Raw genomic sequence first — 14,929 nt, 5'->3', positions numbered from 1 at the left:
TTGCTCAATAATGGGGTTGTGTCTAAACAGTATCAAAATTGTTTTTTTTTTTTTTTTAACAGGGGACACATCGATAAATTTATAAATTTGTAACAAAAATCACCACATTTTTTTAATTAGCTAGGAAACCCTAAAAGTGATTTGGTATGAGATTCACAACACGAAAAAATTATTCGTTATGGAAAAATGCTATGGAGTCTTACATATACTAGAATCAATTCGATTAAACCAGAACCAAAATAATAATAATATTTATAATAATAAAAACCACGCTTAAAATTACACAGTGTGGGCTTGAATCCCACTAACATTATTTTTTTTCCTGATTTCGTTTTTTAATAGTACGTGAAAAAATGATTTTATAAATGACATAATTTTAAGAAATGTTATAAAATTTTATGGTATTTTTTTTTTCGGATGTTATATTATTGACTTTTTCTTTTTCTAAAAGTTTAAGGTATTTTTATCCATAGCGATTCCAATTTTATACAAAGCGAGAAATTCTATTAATTTTTACAATAGAGTCATAAAATGTACAAAATTTTTGATAATTTCAAATGGCCAGCAAAAAAAAATCGTTGAAATAATAAAAGTTTTTATAAATTCATACACAATTTCACAAAATTTGCTGAATTAATATTAGAAATTCTTTTCAAGTCTGAAAAAAAATTGTAAATCAATTTTCCAGAATTTCATAAAATTGTATTCAACCCTAACCTAATTTATATTCAATTACAATTTTTAAAAATCTATATATAGTTCAAAAATCTTAAATAAAGAAAGAAGACATATATATAGCTGCGACAAAGTATGCATGAATCCAAAATTTTAAATGAACCTGTAAATTCTGGCTTATACTTCAGAAAATCAAATTAGCATTGATTTTTCGACACAAAAAACATATTACATATTTAATGTTATACGTTAGAGAGTAAAGTATTCAATACCGGTGTTTCTTTGTTGTATATATTTGATTTTTTTTTGGTGTATTATTTTTCTTAAACTTTAGAATTTTCCTGAAAACTCATGGTAATTTTGTCGTGGGAACGTTATTTCCGAGGTGAATACACCGCATTACTAAGCAGCCAACATCTGGAAGTGATTTAAGAGTTGTAAAATTCAAGTAAATTTTATCTACCTGTTAAGGACAAACCTGCTGAGTTTGAAAAACAGTACAAGTGTATAATATATAACTATATTAGGATATTAAAAAAAAAATCAACAACAAAAAAGTTTTTTGATTTAAATCAATAAAAGTCTGTTATTCAAAATCTTATCAACCATAACGAGAGAAAAATATTATGAATATTTTCTAGGACAAGTAATTGATTTACCAGCGGTTATCAGATATTTTCGGATGGATTTTGTTCGGAAACAAAATCTCTCAATAGAAAAAACAAACCGCACTTTGACGCATAATTATTGCCTACTCTAGCAAATCGCGCCTTAATTGTTTCATAACATTCGTTCGCTCAAGAGAAAAATTCGGCCAAAGTTTCCATTTACTGTACAAGTGCAACAAAGATAGTACCGTTCATGGACTTGAGTATAATAAAGAAAAAAGTGCAACCCCTGTTAAATATTTCAGTTACTCAAATAGTCCCTGATTAAAAAAAATGATATAATCCATGTTAAGTGTATATTAGACTGTTTCAAAAAAAACAATTAGTTTTTTATTCTTAAATATATCGAAAATATTGTTGGAAATGTAGGAAAAATTAATACTGTGTTATTCTCATTTAACTAAAAATTTTCTTAAATAATTTAATTTCATTGTTTGAAATTACATTAGTCGAATTATTAGAATTTGAGTCTGAAAATTATTTTTTTATTATAAGTAAAGTAATTACAAACAAAGTATTCCCGTTTGTCGAACAACGAGTGCTGCTTTTTATATTATTTGGTGTTTTGATCTTACTACTTATAAGTAAAGGCTACCGAAGAGTGTCTTTATATTTTATACCACGGTTCAAAATATAATAAATTGAATTTGTATCACAGCCATCTTAAATATATTAATTTTTTATTCAATAATAAATTCAAAATTGAAATATCGAAAATATGTTTTTAATTCTTACGTGTACACCATGAAGTCATTAGAGATTTAAATATCATTAGAATTATTAAACTTAGAAAATAATTTTTCAGGTTATATAATATAATACAAAAAAAAAAATAGTAATCAATTATAGTTAGATAAAAAGATAGAAAAAAAATAATAATCATAAGAATATGCGGGAAGTTTAAATAGGTGTTTATGTATGCGAGTTATCGTTTGATGCTTCAAAGCAAATTTTCAATGAAAGTCTTTAGTAGGAAAATAATAGTAATGTAGGTGGAAAATTCAAACATTAGTTTGCACAAGTGTAAGTATGAAAGCCAGCAGCAGAAGCAGCGATGTAATCGGAGAAAGATGCGGAGGAGCGAGCGGGCAGTAGCAGCGATGTGTGAAGAAAGATGCGGAGAAGGAACGAACGAGCAGCAGCAGCGATGTGCGAAAAGAGATGTGGAGAAGGAGCGAGCAGCGGCGCTTAGAAAAAGATGACGAGCAGGAGAGAGCGAGCAGTAACGACACTCATACTATGCTAAAAGTATGAAGAGGTATATTGAGAAACAGACAGGTAGGAGCATTATAATAAATCGAGCATTTAATTCTTTAAATTATAAAAAGTTATTATAAACGAAAAAAATGTTACAAAATTTTGAGATAAATTACTTTTTAACTTCCCACTACGAAAATTGCAAATTTTCCAAAATACGGGAAGTTATTGGATTCAGTCCGATTTTTGAAAATCGAATTTCTAACAGATCTTGACGTTTTGAGGTTCTAGTAAGCTATCCTGACTAAATTCATGATGATGTCCGAGTGTATCTATGTATGTATGTACGTATGTAAATATTCTGTAACTTCTGAACGGATCAACCGATTTTGATCATCGAGGTCTCATTCGACGCGGCTTGTTATTTACTATAAGCACTAAAAATTTTCGTTTAATCGGTAAAGTACGTTCAGGGATATTTCAAAAATAAACTTTTTTCGAAAATGTTTTTTTTGAATAACTTTTAATTCGCTTGATGGATTGATTCCAAAACCTAATCAGCTCCAAAACTTTATGAGCCGCGTCGAATGCCAGCTCAACCATCAAAATCGATTCATTCGTTCAAGAGAAACCGTAATCGAAAGAATTAGAAAAAAAAAATTTTTTAGTATTTTGGAAATTTTTCAAAAACAGCTTGATAAATCAACTTTGAAATCTGATCAGTTGTAGAACTCAATAAAACGCGTCGATTGCCACCTTAACCGTCTTAATCGGTTTATTCGTTCGAAAGATATCGTTCGAGAAAAAATCGTAAAAAACGTATTTTTTCGAAAATAAAGGCATACAAAAGTATTTTCAAGCTCGAAGAGCTCGGAAATGTATCTACAACAATTTTTTGACCACAAGAAGCTCGAATGGTCGGAAAGTATTGGGACTGGCCCGCAGGGTAAACCGAGAGACCGATTTTTCGAGTTGAGATCCATATGAGCATTGGTGGAGATGGGTGGACAAGGGTATAGATGATTATCTATGAAGTGTAGCCTGTAACTTTGCTCCTGTTGAGGATAACTCATTACAACATTAACGTTTTTTGATCATTATGATGTCCTCTAGTAGAAAAAGTCATAACAGGCCCTGGGAATAATTTAGTTTTTGAGTTGAGAACCATATTAGGATAAATTACGATGAATGGAGATAAATGAGGATGACACTCCTCATTTTCAAAAGTTCTGAATTTACAAAAAAAAAATTATTTACCATCTGATTGATGAGATATAGCAACACAAAGCTTAACAATAAATGAAAAAATAGACTTGGCGGTGAATTGGACAGAAATAATTTGACAACGCTGTTCGCGAATATTGATAGTATTATTTGAGCTGTAAATTTAAAGAGATATTCCATCAATATACAACAACTAATAAAGCAGAAACGACGTTATCAGACTATAATGTGAGAAAGTATTTAGCAGTATTTGTATATGTATATCCAAATACTGTTATTTTTGTGACCAGTGTATCAGTAGTGTGTAGGTAAACTTCTCACTGGTGTGGTATCAAACAAAATCAATGTCTCGTTTTAACTGAACCTGACCTACTCATACTGCAGATATGACTCATAGGTCTCATATCTTTTTGATAGTATGGTAGCAGGACAACCTTAAATAATTAAACAGTATTTTCATGCTTAAAAAAGTACAAATCGTAAATCAAAATTTTATTAATGACAGCATTTCGGAAAATTTTACATTTTATTCAATGGCATTAAGCCTAATAACTTCATTCCTGTATTAAGAACGTTTTTGGCAACTTGAAAAAGTAGAAGTCGTTGTGATGCAATATCCATTGGTTCACCTTTCACTCGCAATCGTTCCAGAGTTCTATTGACCACATGGCTAAAAAATGAAAGTATACGATTATAGCGATCATCACTTTCAGTTATATTTTAGATCTAAAGTTAGAAATAACTTTTTTTACGTGTGACTAAGTTACAAAAATGAAAAAGACAAAAAATACGAATGAGGGTACACAGGTTATATAAATTTGTATCCGCATCAAGATGTATGCTATTATGCTGTCAAAGTAAGACTAACTGACTTTAGCCGCGCATCTATAAAAGAAGAGAAAAAGGCATTTGTTTTCCAATTATTCAAATATTTTAAAAGATCAGTTTTACATTTGTTACAATATTTATAATAAATGTAAATAGCATCAGAGCTATAGGAAGAGAGATCTTTGCACCGAGAGATCTTGTGACCTCTGACCGTAAATATTTCAAGACGCGGACACAAGATTCTATGAGACTTTTGAGGTAACTTTTAGAACGCCAAAATAAAGTTATATACAAATATTCAGCTTATTCGCTTTCATTCCGAGGTTGACCTCGTAATATGACCGGAGTAACGATTGTTTATTATTATTGATAGTAATAGTTCATGTGCGTCGGTTTCAACTTGACTGCAAAGTGACTGAAATGGTTTTGAATATGCAGCAAAAGCTCGTTAAATATTCGCCTGTTATATACCCCGATTCGCGCATTTCTGTGATACACTAAGCTCACACGTTGTATTACATACAGTCAATGTTGGGCGTTAATCAATTAATATTTCAATCAACTCGTTAATCGACTAAAAAAGTAATTGCGATTAAATAGATTGCAATGAAATGTTTTATTGCATACTGCAATGAAATTATTTGGATTAATCTACGTTTATCATAACACACAATTAAAATAACTATGATTAACTTTTTTTCATTGTTCTATAAAATACTTAAAACCAACAAGTAACTTACTCACTTTTACCGAAATAAATTAAAAGTATCATAGGATTTCGAATATTTTACCTACAGTAATAAAAATCATCACTACTTATTGATGAAAAAAATTAATATCATCGTTCACTACACCCATTATTTATATTTTAATATGTTTTTCATTTGTTCAATGTTTTTAATCGCACATAATAAAAAATGGCAAGTCGTGATATATTCATTTTGTATATCTGAGAACACAATGCTCTCCCATCTCACTTTCACGCACGTTCTGTCTATTAATGTAGATGCTGATAGTGATTATTTTGATTAAGATTTGTATTTTATTTAAAATTTTTTAATATATTTTTTTTTTTTTTGGCAAAAAACGGCTAGAACTTTTTTGTACACCTAATATTATTAAAAAGCATGACTTTGATTAGTTAAAAGACTACGTAAGATAATATTAAAAGAAAAGTTTAATAATAGTAAGTGTTGATATAGTCAAAAAAAAAAAAAATTATAATCTTGTCTCTTATAGTGTCAATAATTGGTGCTTTTGCCTTAAAATGAAACTATGTTTTTGTTATATTTAAATATGTAACTAAATACTAGGAGAATATCGACAAACAGCTCATTATGGATTCTAATCTTAACAGCTTCGAAAATCTTTCTTATTAAAATTTTAAAAAATAATTAAAATATCAAATTTTTTACCTTAAATTAAATAAATATTTTACTAGATAACAGGCTTCTAATGTTTGATAAGATGCGACAACAGCTTCATCAAATTGAGCAATCGACATTATCAGCTCATCGATGATTGATTCTTCTAACAGAGTTGGATCGCATTGATTGGCCACTGTTGCACCACAATTTTCTTTCAAATTGACAAGACGGCAGTGAGTATATTGTAATTTTATTCCTGTTTCCCCTTTCATCTACGTTTTAATGATATTATTAGTGTTATTTTTGTAAATACTATTTTATATACATATGTCTAAAGATATTCTGAAATTAATTAAATTCTGAATAGGTTTAACAGAGTAAAATTACTGGTTTTGAAAATTTGAAGCTCTGGTTTAAGATTTTATAAGAATTTAAATAAATTAGTATAATTTAATAATAAAATAATATTATTTAAGACATTTGAACGTTAGGAATATGAGGAATAATTGATAAAGTTATTTATCTATATTTTATCAAATATAAATAAGTGCTGACGCTTCTAGTAAATCCTCGAATCGTGCAGTTGCACCAACATCTATTTTACTTAAGATAACTTTTGTTGATAGATGAATAACTCATTTGTTAGTAACAAAAAGCGGAGAGATCGTGAAAATTAAGTCTGAAGACTCAAGACTCAAGAGTTCCTTAAGAATGTTACCAGGGAAGATCCATTAATTGGTTAATATTTTCACTTTTTTATTAATATCAAAAATGACCATCGCAAGAACAGAATATTTAAAGCTTGAGGGAATGACGAGGGTATTAACTTTGATTAGATTTTCAATGCACCATTGCTTCAAATATCATTTCATCACGTTTAAAACTTTAAGAATAAATAAGTAAATAAAAAAATTTGATAATAATAAAAATTTGGTAAATCTAAAAGTGCACGACTCTTAATGCTCATTTGATCGTGGAAAATATATATAAAAACAAAAAAAAGAATCGTGAAATTTAAATTTCGCTCCGAAAAATAATCAGATATATTTTTTCGTGCATGCGCAACTGGTGTAATTAAACTATATGTAACAAATATACATAGATATACAAAATTAGTTAAGTTCTTTTTATTAATTATAATTAAATGGGTCCGAATTTGATGGCCATTTATGACACACTTCTTCTTTGGCCCTAAAATAATCTTTTTAAAAAAAAGTGATCCAAAAAATGGCTTTTTTTCTCGAGTTTTTGTATTTACGGGTTATGGACACCCCCTGCTTAAAAAATCCAATAGATTCTTATAGCTGTATTTATAAGGCCCTATACTTAACTATAGCACTTCTCATAGAACTAATTCTCTCTCCTAAAATCTCTATGGGAATTTATGAGAATCTGTCGGATTCTATGAGATTTTCTAAACAGAGCTTTTTCTACTGCTTGACGGGATTTTTTGAAATTGGGCAGCCGAATTGGTCTTTATAAGTTGTCGAATTAATCCTTATTAAATTCTCTATCCGATAATGTGTAACTTGGTTAAGCTCCGTGAACAAACAAGATTGGAACAGTAAAAACAATAACTTCGAAGAGACAAACAGAATTTCTTGATCGTTAAGTACACTCTAATGCTTCGCATTGAGAGTGGGACAATGCTATCGATCATTACAAGAATAATAAAATCGTTAATTCATAATATATTTCTTTTAGTACTTACGTCTAGTGCTGTGTCCCAGTTAAAAGCGTAATCCCGAAGTCGTCGTTGTTTTAAATCATTAATTATTATTGCCGACATTCCTAGGATATCTGTGCTCTGATGGTCCTCATTTTTATCCACTTTGGTGGCTGAAATATATTTGTATTTTCAATTGGGTTTCCTTTTTTTTTTTTTTTTTTAATGTGTCACTACATACTTACTGCTTAATTGATGTTGTTTTTGTTTGATTATTTCATTAACTTCATCTAAAAAATTATTTAGAAATACAACAGTTCCTTTCCGAGTACTCATTCCTATTATTTTACCAAATTGTAAATGATGAATTTTACTTGCCCATGCCATATTTAATTTAGTGAGAATACTTTTTAAAGTTATAAAATGATCACGTTGGGATGAATCAGCCACATAATACATTTTATCAAAATTATATTTTTCAGCACGGTCAATAGCAGCAGCAATATCTCGAGCTAAATATAATGTTGATCCATCACTTTTAACTATTGGAACAAGCCTATTATCAAGAGGCACAACTTTTCTGCCTTGTGAATCTCTAGTGAGAATGCCAAAATCACCCATTAATTTTAGTATATGATGAATATTTGAAGAATTATACGAAGATTCCCAGTTATATTCATCAAACTTGATACCAATACGCTTATAAGTATCATCTAACTCGTTGATGGTAGATTTCTTTAAAGATTGCCATTGGCTAAAGTACATACCATCACCATTTTCTAATTGCTGGAAGATTTTTCTAGCTTGATCTAGAATTTCATGATCGGTTTCAGCTAATTTATTTGCATAAACATAAGCTTCATACAAATCTCCAATTGAATTATTTTTTATAGATTTATTAGGCATCCCCATTAAATTCATACCGAGGATAACCAAACCTATTTGAGTACCCCAATCTCCTAAGTAATTTAATTTAACAACACTGTTATTAAAAAATTCATTTATATTCGCGGCAAAATTTCCAATGATTGTCGAGCGTAAGTGTCCAATATGAAAAGGTTTTGCTATATTAGGCGAACTAAATTCAACAACAACTTTTTCTCTGTTGCATGAAACTGAAGGAACAGAAATTTGAGATAAATTTGTCTGTAAAATTTCTTTGATAAAAAAATGTTTATCTACATCAATTGAAAGCAAGTCATGATTATCTTTCTTCTTGATTCGTATATTTTTCAATGCACCATCAAATTTTTGTTGGATTATGTTTTTTACATGTTTTTCTATAGTATAAGAATTTGTTTTCAAAGGTAATTCAAATGAAAATCCATTTTTTGTATTTCGTTCAAGACACATATGTGACATAAATATTTTTTCAGGAATATCAGCATACTTGCAAATCTAAAATAATAAGTATAAGAAAATATTCATTCATGGATTTTCCTTACGTAATAGGTTGTAAAATTAAGCCAGCATTCATCACTCTGATTAAGAAAAGTAGTTGGAAAGATTAAAAAAAAAATAGCTAGATACTGTTTAGTGATATCTCGTACTAGTATAATAAGCAGTCTACAGCAAGTGTACATTTCCTGAGTAAACAAAACGATATACTTAATAATAAATGTTTATCTATCTCGTATTAAAATTGAATCGCTTTTTTTTTTTTTAATCAGGGTTGAGCTATACAGATGAGTCTGATATGTACACTGAAACAAAACTGCTATATTCAAAATAAAATACTTGAACAGTTACCAACACTTTCAACAAGTTATTCAATAAAAATAGTGGAGTTGTACCATTTTTTCAAGAGACAAATCTTGACAAAATATGTATAAATATATATCAATTTGATTATTTGAGTTAAGTAATGCCATAAACTTTCTTGAAGCGACTAAATTTGATGTTTTTTTATAATGTTTTCCACCATAAAAATTAAGCATAAATTGCAGAGATACGATATAATACATTGTAATAATAACCGTAATCGGGAATATTTTATTAATAATATAAGAGAATATATTAATGTGAGAAGCCAAACACAATATGGACGAACATTAGATATAATAATAAAATTATTAAAAGAGCTTAATGGCAATTTTTTAAGCTAAGTTTGCAGCCATAACTGTGCACATGTAAATATATGTAAATAATATACTTGATTTAATGCAAATAAACTTTTTTCAAAAAAAAAAAAAAAGAGGATCAGACTACAATCCAGCGATAACCGAAGTTAAGCAGCGTCAACGTGGGACATTAATTGGACGGGTGACCTCGTATTAAAATATTAGTGAACGAATAGGAATTTTTTTTTTATTCAAATTTAATCGACATTTATATTGATGAAAACAATAAATCCTAATCAAATTACTTAATTAATAATTTACAGATATTTTAAATGAGATTCTAAAAATTACTATATTCGTTTATGCATGGTTATACATAATCGTATATGATTTTATATAATCAGATCTGGCCAATTTTTGGATCTGATCATATATAAGTGACTATATAAAATTATATATACTTAGGCAAAATCATTTTTTCCTGGGAAAGTATTGAATTTTTTTTAATACTAAATAGTTCTCAATCACTGAAAAATTTTTTTGATCGCTTCAAATACTTTTTGATTTTTATTGAGAATTCTGAAAGATTAAAGAACATTAAAATTTTTTTTTTAATCTTTTCTAATTACTTCTCTTAATCAGGGCAATTAACATTCAATAAATTATCTTATTTTACCTCTTTTTTAATGAAACATCGTATTTGATAACTCATCATATAATATGTATTGGTGAATTGTATTTTTTTTCTTCACCCGAGATTTAATTTTATAAACAAAACGTGTTCTTATATTGGTTTGTTATCCAATTAGCACACAGCTGTAGAGTGTAACACTGTACAAGCTAGTGTTTACAAGTGAAGACTCACACTGTGTACAGTGTACACGCTCTATATGACTATGCGGCAAATTAAAAATTAACTTTTAAAATCATTATATTTATGTTAGCAATAAAAAATAGGATAAAGTCTTAAAAAATATAATAATTTAAAGAAGGTAATTTTATTCAACGAAAACATTATATATACTGTTATGATCCTGAAAGTAGCAGACATACGATGAAAAATTATATTAGCTAGGGATATCTAAGGTAATAATAAAGTCACCACAAATTTAAAAGGTAGATATCGTTCGTTCATTGGCTCGATATCTTTCAGTGGTAAATTTAAAAAAAAAAAAAATTTATAATGAAAATTAAATTTTATCTGGCTCTCCAAGGATTAAAAATTATAAAAAATAAATTATTATTTAGTAATCTTGACATTTTACAATTATGTAAATGTGGATTCTTTCAAATTTTTGAAATTTCCTATAGTATTTTTAGCAATGAATATCTCAAAAATCGCTTATAAAAAAAACTAAATTTGAAGATTTTTTAAAAAAATATATGGGTGTTGTTTACTTTTTTTAACTTTTTCATAAATATATAAAAAACAAAATTTTTTCAATTTTTTGATTTCGAAGGTTAACTAAGAAAAATGTTTTTTTTTTTTTTTTTTTTTTTTTTTTTTTTTTTTTAACTGAGAATCCTACATTTTCTCTATGCTTATTTATATTTTGTGATTTTCTTTTTTCAATATATATATTTAATATTGCCATTTCGAATTTTTTCTTTAACATTATTAAAAAAAGAAATTAATTTTTTATAAAGTTTGCATAAATGAATATAGTTTTTATAATACTTATTAAATTAGCTAATTAAAATCTAATTAATTTAGAATTTGACCATCAATCTATAGTCGGATTGGTGAAAAATCAAGATTTAAGTACACAGACGGGTCTGTTGAGCAAATATTTATCCACCAAAATTGTCACTTTAACAGAAAGTTGACAGAAAGCTACGGCCGAAATTTTACGTCAAGTTGACTGCGAAGAGTTAATGGTTAATAAACTGACGTTAACTTTCTTAAACTTTCAGTCAAAATAAAATATACTCTAATAGCCATCTTAAGGCTGGGCCGTACCTCACGAAATCCCGAATTTAAGAATTCTAATTATTTATTAAATAATTATCATAACAGCAATGTTCTTAGCTTCTGACTAAAAGCAGAAGACAAACTTCCTCGGAAGCTTTTCATCATCCGAGCCCTATAAATATTCAAAAAGTAATTAGAATTCTTAAATTCGAGATTTCGTTAGGTACGGCCGAGCCTTAAGCGTAAGTTAACTACAAGTTACTGCCGTATTCTAAAGGCAACTTAAAGGAAAGTGTTGAAGAGCAAACAGTTACCTTTAAGTACACAGTAAATTGTTTGTAACTTGAATTCAATTTGACTACAGTGATACTGTCAGACAATGACGTTAAGTTGATTGAAAGTTTCACTTTAAATTGACGGCAAGTTTTCTGTCAAATAACGGACCACTGACGGTCTTGTGACCATGACGTCACGGTCAGCTTTACACCACTTCGTCGTTTGTTTTTATATCGTAAATTGAATACAAGGAGAAAATTATAATGATATGATTTGTGAATAACCTCAATTGATGACATTTATTATTATATTAGATACTATAACTTTAAAGTCTTTTTAATCAGTTGACATAATATGCGACTTGGTAAAGTTTTTTAATGAGAATTCCAAGTTTGGATTATAATTTTTCATTTCTGTAATATAATATTATTTGAAAATTATGTGTGAAAAACAAAAAGTCTTGGTTTGTGGTGATGTTCAAGGAAACTTTCACTTGTTATTTTCAAAAGTTGAAGCAATTCAAAAGAAAAGTGGTCCTTTTGACTTATTATTTTGTATTGGAAACTTTTTTGGGGATAAATGTACGGAATTATCCGCATATAAAAGTGGAAAGAAAAAAGTTCCAATCCGAACATTTATTATTGGACCTAATAGAGTTTCAGATTTAGAACATTATTCTAATTTAGATGGGTCTGAAATTTGTCAGAATATAACATATTTGGGAAAACGTGGTTTATACATTACTGAATGTGGCTTAAAAATTGCTTATGTTAGTGGTATTGAGGAACCGAATACAAATTTACCGAAGGAAATTATTTTGACTGAAAATGATGTTATTTCGGTCAGAAACACATGCATTAAAAATCAACCCGATTTTCGAGGAGTCGATATTTTATTGAGTTCCCAATGGCCGATAGATATCAATCGCCTTGATTCTACTAATCAAAAATTGCATTGTCGTGGTTCTAAACTTATTGCGTGGTTAGCTGCCCAAATAAAACCAAGATATCACGTAAGTGCTTTGGAAGAGATTTATTATCAACCACCTCCATACAGGTAGTTATTATATTACATTGATCCATACATCTTTTAGATATTTAGTTACATAATTTTGCTTAATTTTTTTTTTTAGAAATAAAACTAAAAATGGAGAAAATATTGATATCGCCACGAGATTTGTTGCCTTGGCATCTATTAAAAATTTAGAGAAGATGAAATGGATATACGCTTTAAATTTAATACCTATTGACCGCACTCGTTTAGCGGATTTAGCAGTTAGAACAACAGATGAAATGCCTTTTCCTTATCCCGAATGGACGTTACTTCCAGATTATTTCTGTACAGATGCGGATAATAAGCCATGTCAGTATTTCTACGGCTTAGGATCAAATGAAAATAACAAACGTACATCAGAAACTGATAGAGAACGAAAAAAAATGAAAAAAATAGAGTTTGATCAAGCAAAATGCTGGTTTTGTTTATCGAGTCCTGAAATAAATAAAAATTTAATTATATTGATCGGCAATCAAGTGTATATAACTTTAGCGAAGGGTGGTTTAGTAGATGATCATTTTCTTATTTTACCCATTAGTCACTATCAAAGCCTTGTAACTTTGCCTGAAAATATTGAAAAAGAGATAGATAAAGCTAAAGAAATCTTAACTCATTATTTTTCTCATTCCGGAAAGATACCAGTATTTTTTGAACGAAATTACAAGAGTTCGCACTGTCAATTACAAGTCATACCTATAACTAAAAATTTAGAACCACATTTGAAATCGACATTTCAGGTAAAAGATCCTAACGTTATATACGAGTAAATAAAATATCTTCATTATCATTGTTGATATTTATTTTTTTCAGGAAGTAGCAGAAATGGAAAACATTCAATTTTCTACGATAAATAGCCTTAAAGAAGTTGCTCAACCAGGGGTAACATATTTTTACGCTCAGCTACCAAGTGGAGAGAAAATATTTCATAAAATTGGAAAAAACTTTCCATTGCAATTCGGAAGACAAGTTTTAGCTAGTCAAAATTTACTGAATCTGAATGACAGAATTGATTGGAAAGCCTGTCTGAAAAATAAAGATGACGAAATGAAATTGGCTGCTGAAATTAGAAACAAATTTCAAACATATCAACTAGATTTTTGAAGTAAATTGTATTTTTTAATTAAAAAAAAAAAAAAAAAAACTTTAGGTGTTGTGATTTGCATATACGTAGTATATTATCGGTATAAATATAACTTTCATCAGATATTTTCCATTGACTCTTAACGATTTATAGAGGTGACCTAAACCTCGAATTAATATGATTGCACCGTCCTCGTAGTTTTAGGTATTAGTATTTTTATAGTACAGTATTTATTTGGTATAGAATAGAAATCTATATAGATGATATTTATACCGTATTTATGAAGTTGTTGAAAAGTATAGTTGCGAATTTTTTATTTCGAATTTTCATCGTGTTAAACTCGCAGAAATATATAGTATAAAGACGAAAATTCATTTTATAAAATTTGAACTTATACGAAAAGCCATTTTTAGTAAAATTTCTTACAGCTTCATAAAATAATATGAAATAAATTTCCATCATATTTAAATCTAGCATAAATTTTTTTAAAACACTTAATAAAATTGCCTAAGATTTGCAAAGGTTTATACTTTAAGAAGAAAGAAAGAAAAAAAATTTTAATTCTTAAAAAAAATATTTTTCTTTCGAAATTTATATGGAAAATAAGTAAGATCTCAGAAATCTTTTCTAAACACCTAACTAATTATACATAATATATAGATTCATCATATAAACATGTACATGCAATAAAATCCAGAAATTATCTTTAAAACCGTGTGTACGTTAAGTTAGCATAAATTTATTGCCACTTTTGAATGGCAAGTTGGCAGAAAGTATTGCCTGTAAGTCTCAGAAAAACAAAATTTACTTTCGATTTGACAGCAGAAAGTTGTAAGAAACTTCCCGGTCGCTAGTTTGGTTGCAAGTTGATAAGAACGACACAGATACAAGTATTCCTACTAGACAGTTTGCGTGAGCAATA

General features: G+C 28.5%; 2 protein-coding genes across 3 annotated transcripts; one reads left to right on the top strand and one right to left on the bottom strand.

Moving 5' to 3' along the window:
- Positions 1-4,231: 4,231 nt before the first annotated feature.
- On the bottom strand, positions 4,232-10,720 carry LOC103572633 (probable arginine--tRNA ligase, mitochondrial). Of its 2 annotated transcripts, XM_053737705.1 has the most exons (6): positions 10,362-10,720; positions 10,147-10,264; positions 7,871-9,023; positions 7,671-7,798; positions 6,008-6,231; positions 4,232-4,434 (listed from the first exon to the last, which is right to left on the bottom strand). In XM_053737705.1, the coding sequence occupies exons 3-6, from the start codon at positions 8,985-8,987 to the stop codon at positions 4,284-4,286; spliced, it is 1,620 nt and encodes a 539-aa protein (XP_053593680.1). In that variant the 5' UTR covers positions 8,988-9,023; positions 10,147-10,264; positions 10,362-10,720; the 3' UTR covers positions 4,232-4,283. The 2 variants fall into 2 exon arrangements, with proteins under 2 accessions (XP_053593680.1, XP_008549531.1); XM_008551309.3 differs by lacking the exon at positions 10,147-10,264 and having other exon boundaries at positions 10,362-10,719.
- A 947-nt stretch (positions 10,721-11,667) lies between these two features.
- LOC103572634 (CWF19-like protein 1) lies at positions 11,668-14,047 on the top strand. Its single transcript, XM_008551310.3, has 3 exons — positions 11,668-12,929; positions 13,006-13,663; positions 13,737-14,047. Exons 1-3 carry the CDS (start codon positions 12,313-12,315, stop codon positions 14,025-14,027), a joined length of 1,566 nt encoding a protein of 521 aa, XP_008549532.1. The 5' UTR covers positions 11,668-12,312; the 3' UTR covers positions 14,028-14,047.
- Positions 14,048-14,929: the final 882 nt, after the last annotated feature.

Source organism: Microplitis demolitor, chromosome 3, assembly GCF_026212275.2.
Source record: "Microplitis demolitor isolate Queensland-Clemson2020A chromosome 3, iyMicDemo2.1a, whole genome shotgun sequence".
NCBI lineage: Eukaryota > Metazoa > Arthropoda > Insecta > Hymenoptera > Braconidae > Microplitis > Microplitis demolitor.
This window is presented reverse-complemented; position numbering and strand designations above follow the sequence as displayed.